At 35.5% G+C, this 13,635-nt stretch overlaps 1 protein-coding gene across 2 annotated transcripts; it reads right to left on the reverse strand.

Moving 5' to 3' along the window:
- Positions 1–206: 206 nt before the first annotated feature.
- LOC110813988 (uncharacterized) lies at positions 207–12,951 on the reverse strand. 2 transcript variants are annotated; one of them, XM_022041288.2, is made up of 15 exons: positions 12,669–12,951; positions 11,620–11,772; positions 11,276–11,392; positions 11,066–11,150; positions 7,314–7,422; positions 7,142–7,209; positions 6,933–7,058; positions 5,960–6,858; positions 5,566–5,769; positions 5,402–5,462; positions 4,121–4,234; positions 2,403–2,516; positions 2,228–2,314; positions 1,054–1,129; positions 207–553 (listed from the first exon to the last, which is right to left on the reverse strand). In XM_022041288.2, exons 1-14 carry the CDS (start codon positions 12,752–12,754, stop codon positions 1,103–1,105), a joined length of 2,250 nt encoding a protein of 749 aa, XP_021896980.2. In that variant the 5' UTR covers positions 12,755–12,951; the 3' UTR covers positions 207–553; positions 1,054–1,102. The 2 variants fall into 2 exon arrangements, with proteins under 2 accessions (XP_021896980.2, XP_088071453.1); XM_088215327.1 differs by lacking the exons at positions 11,066–11,150; positions 11,276–11,392; positions 11,620–11,772; positions 12,669–12,951 and adding an exon at positions 8,101–8,208.
- Positions 12,952–13,635: the final 684 nt, after the last annotated feature.

Raw genomic sequence — 13,635 nt, forward strand, 5'->3', positions numbered from 1 at the left:
CTTGTATTGGCTTTTAGGACGGTTTATTATTGCATTAATACTTACCAAAATATAATTAAATTATTATTATTATTTTTTTAATTTTTACTCAATCTCAGAGGTAAATGTTAATTATTTATTTTTACATATAAAATAATTAAGATAAAAGAAACTGGATATGAATAGAACTAATTGAATCAAAACACAAAAAAGAAAAAGAAAGAAAAGAAAATCAAATTCTCCCTTCTATTTCTTCTCCTATAAGAAGTTTATAAAAGAAAATAAGAGAAATTTTTTTTTTTAAGGGTCCTGCTAATGTTTGTATAATAATAATAATTCACTCATGAATAATCAACAAAAGACATCTACAGTTTGGGAAATTTTTTTACTGGTCTTGTAAACTTTTGGTTTAACCTCGGTTGAGCCATCCGTTGGGAGTTGAAGCACTCCTACAATTTCAAGAAACCTTACAGGACCATTAGCCCAAGAAGTTCCGACTTGGGGGGTCACAGGTGAAATGCATACTGACATTGACAATCCGGCCGCAACAAATATACACCAGCTTCAGCTTGTCCTGAAACATTATCAAACAGAATGAGAATGAAAAAAAAAAAAAAAAAAACACTAAACTCAAAGACTCTGTCTGAAGCCAATGAAAAAATGGTGTTTCAAATTCATTGGTAAATCTACATTTAGTTCAATTAGAAATTATGAAAATTGTATTAAGACGGCAAAAAAATTGACCTGGTATGCAGAATTCCACTGTGGAATTGAATCAATACATTTCAAATTCTTTCATAATTGATGCAATTCAGATACATTGTTTCGATTTCATATGAGTTCACCTTTTAATTATTACTATTATGTTAGGTATAATTTTCACCACCTTCTAAGTTCTAATAGATCTAAGTATAGCTTTTCAAGTAAATTTTCTAAAAATTTTGTATCTGTTCTGAACATAGCCTAGATTCTACATAAAGAATTAATACTTTAGTATGAATTATTATCATGTAGATGAAAACTTATGGAACTAATCTGGAGTACCTTCAAGTATATATTGCAGGGAGAACTTACCAACTTAAATGAATTGCACAACACATGAAGTAGATAGCACAATTAATTACTAGCACTCCAATGGGTAAACTGGAACCTACAAAAACAGAAATGGTAATATTAGTGAACCAAGAGAGTTCAAGTTACTTTAGTTGTGGAGGGTATCTCTTGGTGCTATTTGGTATTGAAGTTTTCTGTTCCAATCAAAAGATAATCATAATGATAATAACACAATTCAACTATGTTTTTAATTTGATTAGAATCCTGTAAGAGATTTGGCAAAATCAAATATATCTCTAACTCAGCAAACAAAAATAAGCACATCCAAAATGTGCTATTGGTCTATGGTAATAATAGTAACCAGAATTGATGGCAGAGCTTCAAGTCACTTTAGTTATGGATGGCATCCCCTTGATGTCATATGGTCATCATATTTCTGTTTTCGAAAAAAAAAGAGTCCAACAATGTTGTCTAATTTCACAGCGGAAACCTTTAAAAGAATTTCACAGTCGAATACTTTTTTTTAAATAATAAGTGTAAGGTATATATTGATATTGACACCAAGGGTGTGCCCACCCATGTACCAAAAATTTGCAAATAAATTAAACAATTTGGCAGTTAAACAATTCCTCAGTTCCTCCAAGAAAGAAGAAAAAAGAAATCCCAATGTCAGAAAATAGAAAAAGAAAAACAACAGAATGTATGTACATATATAGGTTTCTAGCAGATAATTTAAGCTATTGAGGATGGATCTAGTTAGTTCCTTGCTTTCTGAGAATTCAGGTGAAGCCCCTTGCTTGAAATCTCTATTTCTAGTACTTTGTGTGTTTTTGGAGGGAAAAGGGGCAAAAGGTGGTGTGGAGGGGCCTATTTTTACCGGGTTATGGGTCTTATAGTTGGAATGCAATGCTACAAATTTTCAGACTACAGTTTCAACAGTTGCACATGCCTTGGAATAAGGTACTGTTTTTGCTTTTCTTTGGGAGAAGCTGTGCAGTTTTTTTGTGTTATTGTACCTTGGCCTTGATGTTGTTTCTTCGGTTCTTTTTCTTGATGTAATTGCCAAAGGATAGCTTCTAATTCCATATTGATTGTATCAGCTTTTCTAAATTCTAATAATATTTCTTCTTTTACAAAAACACATTTTTTAGTAGTTTCATGAAAATACTTACACACACACAGAGCCCTTTTTTACCTCAAACATGCTCTGATCATGATAACCAGGTGGTATAAGATTCATATCATGAGCACTGTCATATTGGAGAACCCTTAGCTTCCCTTCCTGTGTTGAGTACAAAGAAATAAATGGGGTTAGAAAATCAGCAACAAAAGTCCAAAAGAACGGATTCCTCAAAACGCCCAATGCACACCTTGGTTCCATATACAAGCCCACCTCCTGGTGAAGGATGAAAGCAAGCTACATTAACCTCATCCTCTGCATTTGTAATAGCTCTCACAAGCTCCATGTCTGAAACTCTATATATCTGAGAGATGATGAACTGGATTACTAGGGCTAAAGCGTAAATAAACATCTGAAAAGTGTCATAGTCCTAAACCACACAGCAGTCTATATACAGTAGTTCAACCTCTACAAATTGATAGCTCAATCATTTATGCATGCTGAAATGGACATTCAATCTTATAAAGCATAGAATCAATACAAGTGCAAATAACTCTTATGTGCTAATATATCGAATGTATTTCCAGAGATAGTTATCAAACAATATATCAGGCTGTTAATTTTAGGTAACATATGTCTATATCCATTTTTAGAATGCAATTTAATTAATAAAATGAAAGATGATTAGATATTCACTCTATAGATTCATTGTAAAATATTTATTCAATTTCATTAAGTTTTCCCAAAATTTTCACTTATTGCTCATCTGTTTTCATCAATAAGTATTTCTTTTCTTTTTTTTTTCTATGAACTCATTTGGTGGGAGTCATTGTCTCTTATCTGCTTGAACCTGAATGAGGCATGCCATGGCTTGAAATTAGGACCTCAGACTTGGAAGCTCCTTAATCCATGACTTCCTAGCAATACAACCACTCCTGGGGTGGCATCATTAAGTTTGTCTTATCACTTATTATGCAATTGGATTTTTTACTTTCTGTAGATTTATCCACAGTTTCACATTTAAGATCGATAACAGACAATGAATATCTACTGACAATAGCAACTGACTTCCTAGCAATACGACCTGGGGTGACATCATTAAGTTTGTCTTATCACTTATCATGCAATTGGATTTTTTACTTTCTGTAGATTTATCCATGATTTCACATTTAAGATCGATAACAGACAATGAATATTTACTGACAATAGCAACTGACTTCCCAGCAATACGGCCACTCCTGGGGTGGCATCATTAAGCTTGTCTTATCACTTATTATGCAATTGGATTTTTTACTTTCTATAGATTTATCCACGATTTCACATTTAAGATCGATAACAGACAATGAATATTTACTGACAATAGCAACTTAAAAACATAAATACTTGTCTGCTGCGCATAAACGACATTTTTAGTGCATGTTTGTCGAAACACGGTTTAACTAGAAATCTTTTTTGTGGAACATCTAGATTTTAGGAAAAGCTAGCTTAAATAAAAAAATCTAACTACAGAAAGTTCTGTTCTTCTTAATAAGAGAGGGAAGTCCTCAAATTTTGACTAGAAAGCTCCACTATTCTTGACTAGAGGAAAGAGTTGTAAAGAAATTGATAAAATCAATAAAGGATCCAGTCACATGTTAGGTGGGTCAACCAACTGACCAAGTTGGTTCTCAGTTGAACAGCAGAAATTAAAAGGAATCAGGACAGAGTCATAATCAGAGCAGCATGTTAAGGTTACTTGCATTTTGATGGTGTCTTCTCAAGTCTCATGATCAAAACTCTTCTAAGTTATTTGGTTAATTTCTTTGGAACAATATTAAATTTGCATCAGTCAACAAAAGCACAAACAATGGCCAATTTACTTATATATTATCTTTTTCAAAAGAAAATTCCTGTAGACATAACTGATATACTGCATCAAGAAAAAAGAAAGCTAAAATATTCGGTGGTTTAGTAATCAGAGACTTTTACCTCCAAAATGGTATAAATAGGCATTGTCGTTTCTCCATCAATGACAATGCTTTTAAGTAGTGAAGTATGGCGACGACCATATGCAAGTAATAAATGTTCTGATGTCGGAGAGAACTGAGAATAACATACAAAGGAAAATAATACATTAGAAAATGCTGATTAAGAAACTTTTCTCCGGTAATAGACAAAAGAAAATGCATTTTAGATATTTTGATAACACACAAATGGACTGCAAGTGGAAGTTACAAAATTAACCAATTAAATATCACAACTTAGGGAAATAATCATAGAAATTGATTTATGTTATACTGTCAGATAACAATTCAATTATATGGATGATAATCACTAATATATTGATCTCAGACATTTTCTATGTTTATATGTAAAAGAAAAAAATATTACGAGAGAGAATTGTAAAGTATATGGGAATTACAGATATCCTCCAGATAAAAGAAATCAGAAACCAACCATCACTAGCACTCTAACTGGCATGACCAAAGAGGAAAAAAGAAATTGTTTCTACATCAGTTTGTACTCTTAGCACTCGAATTGGCAATATTTCCTAGGCAAAAATTACAGTTCACTCCCCCATGGTTTGGTCTTATAGCAGCTTCAAACCCTATAGTTTGCTTCTGACCCTTTAGTACCTTGTCGTTTGGTTTTATATCATTTCACATAAAACCATAAGTTTCGGTTATTAACTTGTAATCTTTTATTTTTCCTAATTTTGATTATTTAGCACTGAAAGTTCATGTGTTATTTTGAAATTCAGACGTGTCAAGTCCTCTAAAAGATCTAATGATTTTAAATAGAATAAGCAAATAACCAAACTACAGAGTACTGAACTGTTATAAAAAAGAGTTTGAACTGCAATAAGACCGATCACAAAAGGTAAAACTATAGTTTGCCTACTTTCTATTAAACAATGCTCATATACAAACTTAATTGGATTTTACTTTCCTGTTTATAAAATTTATAACATCAGAAAGATATAATTTGAAACACCTCATCACTATCCCAAAGCTCCACTCAGAGCTTTCCATGACTAGTACCCAGCCATCCTGGGATTGTCATTAAGAATCTCATCTCATGTTGCATTTAACTATTAGATTAGAATTTCACACAACAGAAAAGTTATAAAATCAGGGAATAAAAACTCTCACACATGACGTTGTTATGTCCCTATGAAGAGATATAAAATGTATTGATATTCAGAATAACAAGCAAGAAAACAGGAAGCAAGGGAGCCCATAAATCGACTGAAGGAAATTGCATCCTGACCTGAATAGACGTCAAAAAATGTGCTGCTCTTATTGCACGTGATGCAAGTACCAATCCAAATCTACACAAATAGAATGGACATTAGACCACAGAAAATATACGAAAAAGGGGAGGGTGGTTATACCAAGCAAAGCTCCGACTAATACGGAGTTTGAGAGACTTACGTGGCCTCCTCAAGGGAATATATCCGAAGCTCATAGATGACTCTACGAGCTGAAACTGGGTGCCGTGTAGGGGATGTTGCTGCTCCTATGACGTCATGATTAGCCTGGCTGTGTAAACCAGGATCAGCTTCTAACTGAGGTAACAAACAAGCAACACAGGCTGCCAAAAATCTTCCACAGGGTGAAAAATGAGCCCCCATTTCACTGCAATAATTTTTTCATGTGAATGCCCCAATTCACATGGGAAAAGGCAAAGACAGAAAACATAATTCTCTAAATATATGGAACCCAAACGAATGCTCATTATCTCTTAAAAAATGGATGAACTCGCAGCAATCTAAAAGATTAACATAGAAACATATTGCCTGAATTATGATAGTTCAAGACACCCTACCTACATAGTACAGCATGCTGAATGGTTAAGCGACATCTTTCTGCATCAAGTGGAGCACATGGATTTCTCACATCATGTGACCATATTCTAAGCTTCACGGTGCAAGGCAGCTCAGCTGCAGCTGCCTGAGCCAATGAGGTGGCAAGCTCTGATTGGATTCTGCCAACAGATTGAGGTTGACTCCCATCATGTCCAGTGCTGTGAGCGTCTTCATTGGATCCACCTGAGGACGTTATATGAGACCGTGAAGAATGCAGCCGTGAACCAAATCCACCAGCAGCTCTAACATTGTTATTTGCTGAAGAAGCAGCTTGAGCAGTATTTCGTATTTCATCACCATCATTAACTGGATGAATTGCACGATGCCCTGCTTGGGTATGACCAATTAACCAACCTTGCAAGAAAGGTAGCTCCCAACCATTTGGTTCTCCAAAAGGGAAAAACTGAGCACCCCTTCCTTCCTGATGCACTTCCATTGTTTCCGAGTAATTCCTTGCAGAATGAGGAACTTCAATTTCCATTTCAGTTGATGAAGGGTTATTTCCTGCTTCTTCCAGCCCAGAAGAAGAGTAAGGTTCAATAGGAGACAAAAGAAGCTCATACTGTCCTGCTGGAGTTGAATAGGTCAGAAGCCGCACCGAAGCAGAACGATCACTTCTTTCCTGTGTGATAGTTGAACCATCACTTTCATCAGTATGCTGCAGAGATATTATGCCGCGGTCTCTAGCAAATGAAGGCCATATCAGAAAGGGCGAAGACATTAGAGGCAATTCATCAGCCAAATCTGAATCCTCGCTCGTATGAGCATCTGCCAGATATACAGTAGGAGGAGGATAATGCGAGTAGCCCACAGAAGTTGCAAGTGTCATTGAGGAATCTGATGAGTCAAGGTCATTGACCTGTAAATCATTATAAAAAAAATTCATTCCAGATAAGAAAGGCATAATATCAAATAAATAGGCCATAAATCTACCTCAGCAGTTAAAATAAATGGAGCAGCAAGAGGATGAAAATGCACAGCTCTAAGAGAACGGCGTGTCTTCATTATGATTGCTGGTGAAGATGCCTCCCCTCGCCTTCTGTACTGCCATATATATAGCTGACAGACAAGTTCAAAGGCCCGACGGTCAAAACAAAGCCCAATAAAAAATTCCAAAAAGTCACAGGTGACAGAGTCCTCACCTTGTGGCCTGATGCCACAGCTAAAAGCTCACCTTGAGCATGGAAAGCAATAGAAGCAATAGGACGACCTGCACAGAAAACCAAATTGTATGAGTTTTTAGTGATTATCAAACTGGACAATAATCAAATCATCATTAGGAAAATGTTACAAAAATCAATCCATGTCCATTACCAAAATCACGTGATCCTATACACTCTCCAGTATTTGCGTTCCATAGGCGCACTTCATGATCCAGACTTCCACTTGCAACTATCTCTTGACAAAATGGGTGGAACCTAACCTGCAATTTTAGAAAAATAAATATTATTAGAAAACGAGAAGGAGAAACACAATCACGGAGGACCAGTTATCCTCCCTAATGAAAGAAATTAAAAGTACAAGAAGGAGAGAAACCATCTACATTCAAAAGATAATTGTTGGCCAATCTCTATGTAAAATAGATAAAAAATAATCTTTAAAATATCCAAGGGCTCAGATAACAGGGATGCCAAAAAAGAAACCATATCCCAAAGGATGGAAAAACAAGAGACACAACCTCTGAAATCCCTGAAGTTTGTCCCAACCAAAGTTCCCACAACCTAGCAAAAATAGTTCCATGCCATAAAGCCTTACCTTCTTTGCTCCACCCGCATCTCGGATAGCAGAAGACAGAAAATCCTTAAGGTGAAAAGGAAAAATCCAAAAAGGGAAAAAATCAAATAAACCGAGACGAAGGACTCCAAACCATATCACATTGAAGAAACATGTGATTACAAGGTTCAGCATCTCTATAACACATTATGCACACCCAAGGGACAAAACATGATTCATTCTACTAACTTAGAGAATTGGTTAATATTTAGCCCATTCAAAAGTTGTCCAAACAAAGACTTTCTCCTTCGAAGACACATAAACCTTCTAAAAGTTTATCAGGAGTATCACAGAGAATCGAAGGATTATGGGTTAAGAAGGAAAGGACCTGCAACCAATGCTGGAAGGGTTTGAAGGCAAATTCTATGATCAGGACCTGGAGAAAATTTAACGGAATTGAGGAATTGTAACAAAGAAACATGTCAGCAGTTTTATAATAATTGAGGTTTCTAAAGAAAACATTTTGTAACAAAGATGATCCTCAAAGCAATGAAGACAGAAACAATAGTATTATATCTCTAGGATAAATTGTACAACGTAGGAGATAAGTGGCCAATCGAGTATTACCAAGCAAGATCCTCCCAAAAAAGGAAGATGAGAACATTGTTCGCCCTCAAACTAGGAAGAGAAGAAGCATAAAAGCTCGAAATAGACATTTTAGGGGCTTATTGAGTAGTAGAAGAGCTAATATTAAAGTCGCAGTAATCCAATAAAGACGAAATTTGCTCTTAATCACCCTCAGCCACAAAGAATCAATTTCAGAGGCAATCACCATAACCATTTAGCCAATAAAGATATATTTCTACAAAAAAGATTCCCAGTACCACGACCATTGCTTTAACTTGGACAAACAACATGAGGTCCACCTAACTAGGTGCGCCCTCATTGTCATGCTCAAAGCAGACCAAGGAAATTCATAATCACCTTCTCAATATTCTCCACAACAAACCTAGGATCTTTGGACAAGGAGAGAAAATTAAGGGAAACACCATAAGAAACGCCTAAACAAGAGTGACTTCTCCTGGGGAATAAAGACCACCTTCGCAACACTACATGTTTAGACATCTTACATTACATTGTATCCTAAAAGGAAGCAGAATGAGGATTACTCTCCCCAAAGAAGCAAGTAGGTGATAGGCCACTCTTCTTAAAGATACTGCATAGACCTAAGCTATTAATCACTAGAAAGAAAAATAATTTTGTCATCAACAAATTAGAGGTAAGAAACCGCTAGCATATCATACCCCATGTAAAGAACCTTAATCAGATCTCCCTATATGCCACATCATAACATACAAATTAGCACATCAACCACCATGGTGAAAAGAAATGAGGAGGATCCCACTATCTCAAACCTCTTTGTCCCCCAAAACAAACATTTAGGTTTTTCAGTCACCTAAACAGAAAAACAGCAAAAGACACCCAAAAATTCAATTCCTCCACCTCACAAAAATACCTTTTTTCCTCCATCAATTTTTCGGGAAAGTCTTAATTCACCCAACATAAACTTCTCAAAACTCAATTGAAGACCAACTCATTATTTCTCAACCTTCCCCCACTGCCTCGTTGGTGATAAGAGAAGCACCAAGAGCCTGCTTGCCCCTAACAAAAGCACTTTGACAACCCAATATAATCTCAAGGAGCTCACGCAATTTTAGAGAGAGTATTTTGGTAATAATCTTAAAAACACTAGTGACTGGACAAACACGGTGCTAATCAGACACCTCAATGGAGTGATCCTTCTTGGAACCAATGTGATAAAAGTTGAGTTCATACTAGTAAACACCTTGGGATTTAAGCATAACCCCTAAAAACCTTAACAAGGTCACATTTAATCACTTCTTAACAGTTTCAGAAGAAAACCATAGCAAAATCATCTGGCCGAAAAGCCTTGCCCCACACTGAGATTCCAAACACTGCTCTTTAAGTTTTCCTCATCAAATGGTCACTCAAGCCAACTAGCTCTGTCCCTATCGATGGGGCACCAACTAAGGCCCTTAATAAAAGGGTGGTTAACACTCTCATCCTCGTGCAACTGCTTGTAAAACCCATACAACCAATCACCTCTTGATCTCTTACATTACTACGATCATTAAGTTCTAGCTTCGTGATGTAGCTCTTCCTCCTACACTAACCACCCAATGAAAGAGAACGAAACTTTTTATTTTTAGATTTTTTTCCATCCAGAAAGTGTCTCGGGAACCACTTTGGTAATCCATAGTTAAGAGGAAATTATTCTCCAATCAAATCAAATCCTCCGTAACTGCCTTATCAAGCCAAACAAGCTCATTATTAACCCAAATGCTCTTCCTAGCCTTAATTCTGTTTTTATATTTAAAGAATGATTTTAACTTTCCAAATCTGTCAAGTTTACCGTTTGATCTTAATAATGCTCACCTGGCTGTTTACCTTTATGGACCTCCATGTCAGCTTTCTTCTTCTTCCAGTCGCCGCCTCTAAAACCTTCTTGTTATCTCCCTCACTTTTGCAAAAGAGTTAAGATTCTCCATACCTGTGACCTTCTTGGATTCACCTTCTCCAGAGGATCAACTTTTGGCATCATCTGAATAACCAGCTGGCGAAAGCAACATCTCAATTGCGTGGCCCAGACTCCTCCAACCAGCTCCACATTCACCTTCAGGGATGATAATCCATAAACTTTGCCTCCCACGAAGAATTCTGATTGTGACAAAGTTAACTTGCCTATTCTGATGCAACTCTGCCCAGTACTGGTTGTTCAGTTCCGTGAAAGTTGATGATGATTTTTCCAGATTGATCGCCTAGTCCACTAATAAGGTCAAGTAGCCACCATACTCCATTATCCAAATAGATATTGAATCTTCTAAATTTAGAGAATTCCGAGATGCTAAAATTGAAACAACCACCTCTCTACAACTAAGAGCCTCAATGATACATCAGTAGAACATCCGAAAACTTCCCCCATGATCAACAAAGGCAAGGCAATAAAACGAAAAGATACTACACATTAATTCAAGTAAACAAAGAAGAAAGGAAGAGGAACTTCCCTCCAACCAGAAAATTTTCAGCACCAGAGATATGAACTCACCTCTTGGGATAAATACGATTAGCAGCCTCAGATGTTTTCTTACACATTAATCAATAGCATTTTTAGAAGGATATAATTACAAAAACCTAATCAACACCTTTTAGAAAGAAACTTTTGGATATGCCATAGTCTTGAAGAAGGAATTGCATGCAAGCTGTAGATGGTTTGATGCATGTATTTGACAAAGATAAGAAAAGGCTCAAAGAGATGCATGTCAGAGGCTTACCACCCAAGGTGTCCTCCGATGACCATTCAACACCTTCAAACACCTCCCAGTTTGGCAATCAATAATCTTGACAGTATGATCTCCACTGCAGTTCAAAGTATAACATAGAAATAAAATAAAAAATAAAATATGAAATGAAGCATATCATGGCCCAGATGTCATTCTAACTACTACATATTGATGCTCGGCATTGATCCAAAATGCACTCACTGTGTAGAAGCAAGTTTTTTCCCGTCAGAGCTGAAGGCTGCTGCGATAGTTGACCTTGGAGGAGGCAACAGTGGACAGTATTTTGCCGACAAATGCTGCAATGAATCTGACTCTACCCTGAAATAATTAAGAGAGAAGAAAGTTAACAAAGGCTAGTTAAAAACTGATAGCCCATTTTTGCCTGAATCATAGAAACATATGAGAAGAACAGGGAAAAAGGCAGAGGGAAAACTGTAAGGAAGTTAAGCAAGGCTGATTTAAAAAACTGATTGCCCGTTTTTGCTTGAATCATAAAAACATATGAGAAGAACAAGGAAAAAGGCAGAGGGAAAACTGTAGACTACCATGAAATAAGACCACTTCTAGCATCTGTTCCTGCTTCATTCGCTAAAGAAAAGGAATCAAGACAATACTTTGACACTTCTCCCCACAACCTTTTTGAAGAGCATCTTGTCTGAGGAGAAATCTCTCTCCTTGCCAAAAGCTGAAACACATTGCTACCACCAGAAAGAAGAAGAATATCCATGAATCACCAGAAATAGTATTGGATATATAGATTCAACTATTGTGCAACGTATGGACGTCACTGAACTTGCGAAATAATAATGCTACCGATATGGATGTATGCAAACTAAATTAATTAGCCACCATATACTTTGTGACAAAGTTAGCGAACTGAAGTTAAACTATACCTATTTAAGCTATATTTAATAAGTAACGCTTGTGGATCTTGCCACCGAGATATATTACAGGATGTAGGTTGATTAGTTCAGGTGTTTTCTTATTAGTAATTTGAAAATACATTTTAGTTTCAAATCCCTAAGACATTTCAACAAGAAAGTTCCAGCTAGTTTAATTGGCAAACCTCTAGCTTGGCCATAAAAAGGCCGAAGATTGAATTCCGAAACTGGGTCAGGAAGTTTCCAATCATTGCTTTTAAGTCTTCAATAAAATTGCAAATCTAGATACTAAACAGACTAAAACAGTAAATCATGCTTCTTTATTAATGGAATTTAGTTTAAACTAGTTGAACTTACTCGGAGACAGACAGATACTCTAGAATTCTCAAAACCTCTCATTAAACAAAGAAATGGAGACCAAAGTAAGTCCCAAATACATCTAACCAGTAAACCAACAAGAAAGAAAATGAGAAAACAATTGCGCGTTCAGACTTCATAGCTAAAAACAACCTGAATCCCCACCACATTTGCCGATTGAACAGAATACAAAATCTAAAAAACTAAAATCACCAAATCCAACAACGAATTCCTTCCATACCGTACACACCCAGATCGTCAAACAACATGGAAAATCGAAAAAGAACAAACAATTCACGTAAACCCCAGCAAACCACTAAATAATGAGGAGGCAAAACCCCTCGATTTCCCCTCACCTGTGCCCCGGAGATTCCGCTCGCTGCAGTTGCTGCGAGTTGGAGGGGGATGACACAGTGCCTCCTCCTAAAGAATAGTCCCCCATTATGATTTTGGCGGAAAAAAAAAAAAACTGAGTCGGTGAAATTCTTTTCGGACGCTCTGGTGAGAGAATTGGTTCGAACAGAAAAATTGAGAGAATTTTTTGTTGGATTTTCGATGGTTTTTTTCTTATGAAATGATTTTTCGATAAGTTGATGTAATAAAAAAGAGGTGAGCATATAATATGAAAGTTAAATTGTAAGGGATGAACATATATATATATATATACACATATATGTCTGCTCATGAAATTGGCAGTCTCCGTTTCACAGTTTAAATAAAAGTACAGTCCGTTTAACGGATGGATTGGGTTTCATCGCAAGATTTAAAATTCTATCAACGGTATATGTTTTTTGTTACATTATAATTTTATATTTTTCTCAAACTCTTCAATAAGTATTTATAAATTTAAAAAACAACTAAATATAATTATCATGTTATATTTTTTGAATATTCAATTAATAGAGCTGCTTTGATTATTTTATAAGATATTTAAATATATCGAAAGTAACACCTACTGATATAAAAAATTTCTATATCATAGTTACATTCACATATACTAAAAAATTTTGTAATTAAAAAAAAATTGAGGTTGTTGAATATGTAATATTTTTTTATTCATAGGATATAATCATTTGCATAGAATTTGAGACAGATTCTTTAACGTAAAAAAATATAATAATTTAAAGAAAGTTTTGATTTATGCTTTTATTTTGTTTGAGTTAGGTTTTTTATAAAATGACAGTAAAATATTCTTTTAGGGTTTATCTTTTTCATCCATTGTTTGCTTTATAATTGTATTGTAGATACTTTCATTCAGAAAATTTTTAATATGTTTGAGAATTTTGTTTGTTTGGATAAAATTTATAATTTTCTATTATATGA

This window comes from Carica papaya, chromosome 3 (genome assembly GCF_054855325.1).
Source record: "Carica papaya isolate Zhongbai chromosome 3, ASM5485532v1, whole genome shotgun sequence".
Lineage (NCBI taxonomy): Eukaryota > Viridiplantae > Streptophyta > Magnoliopsida > Brassicales > Caricaceae > Carica > Carica papaya.

Coding starts and splice junctions, on each gene's coding strand:
- LOC110813988 (XM_022041288.2), bottom strand. CDS start 12,754: ATGGGGGACTATTCTTTAGGAGGAGGCACTGTGTCATCCCCCTCCAAC. Junction 7,059..7,141: donor CTGTGGCATCAGGCCACAAG/GTGAGGACTCTG, acceptor CTTGTCTGTCAG/CTATATATATGGCAGTACAG. Junction 2,517..4,120: donor CTATTTATACCATTTTGGAG/GTAAAAGTCTCT, acceptor ATCATCTCTCAG/ATATATAGAGTTTCAGACAT.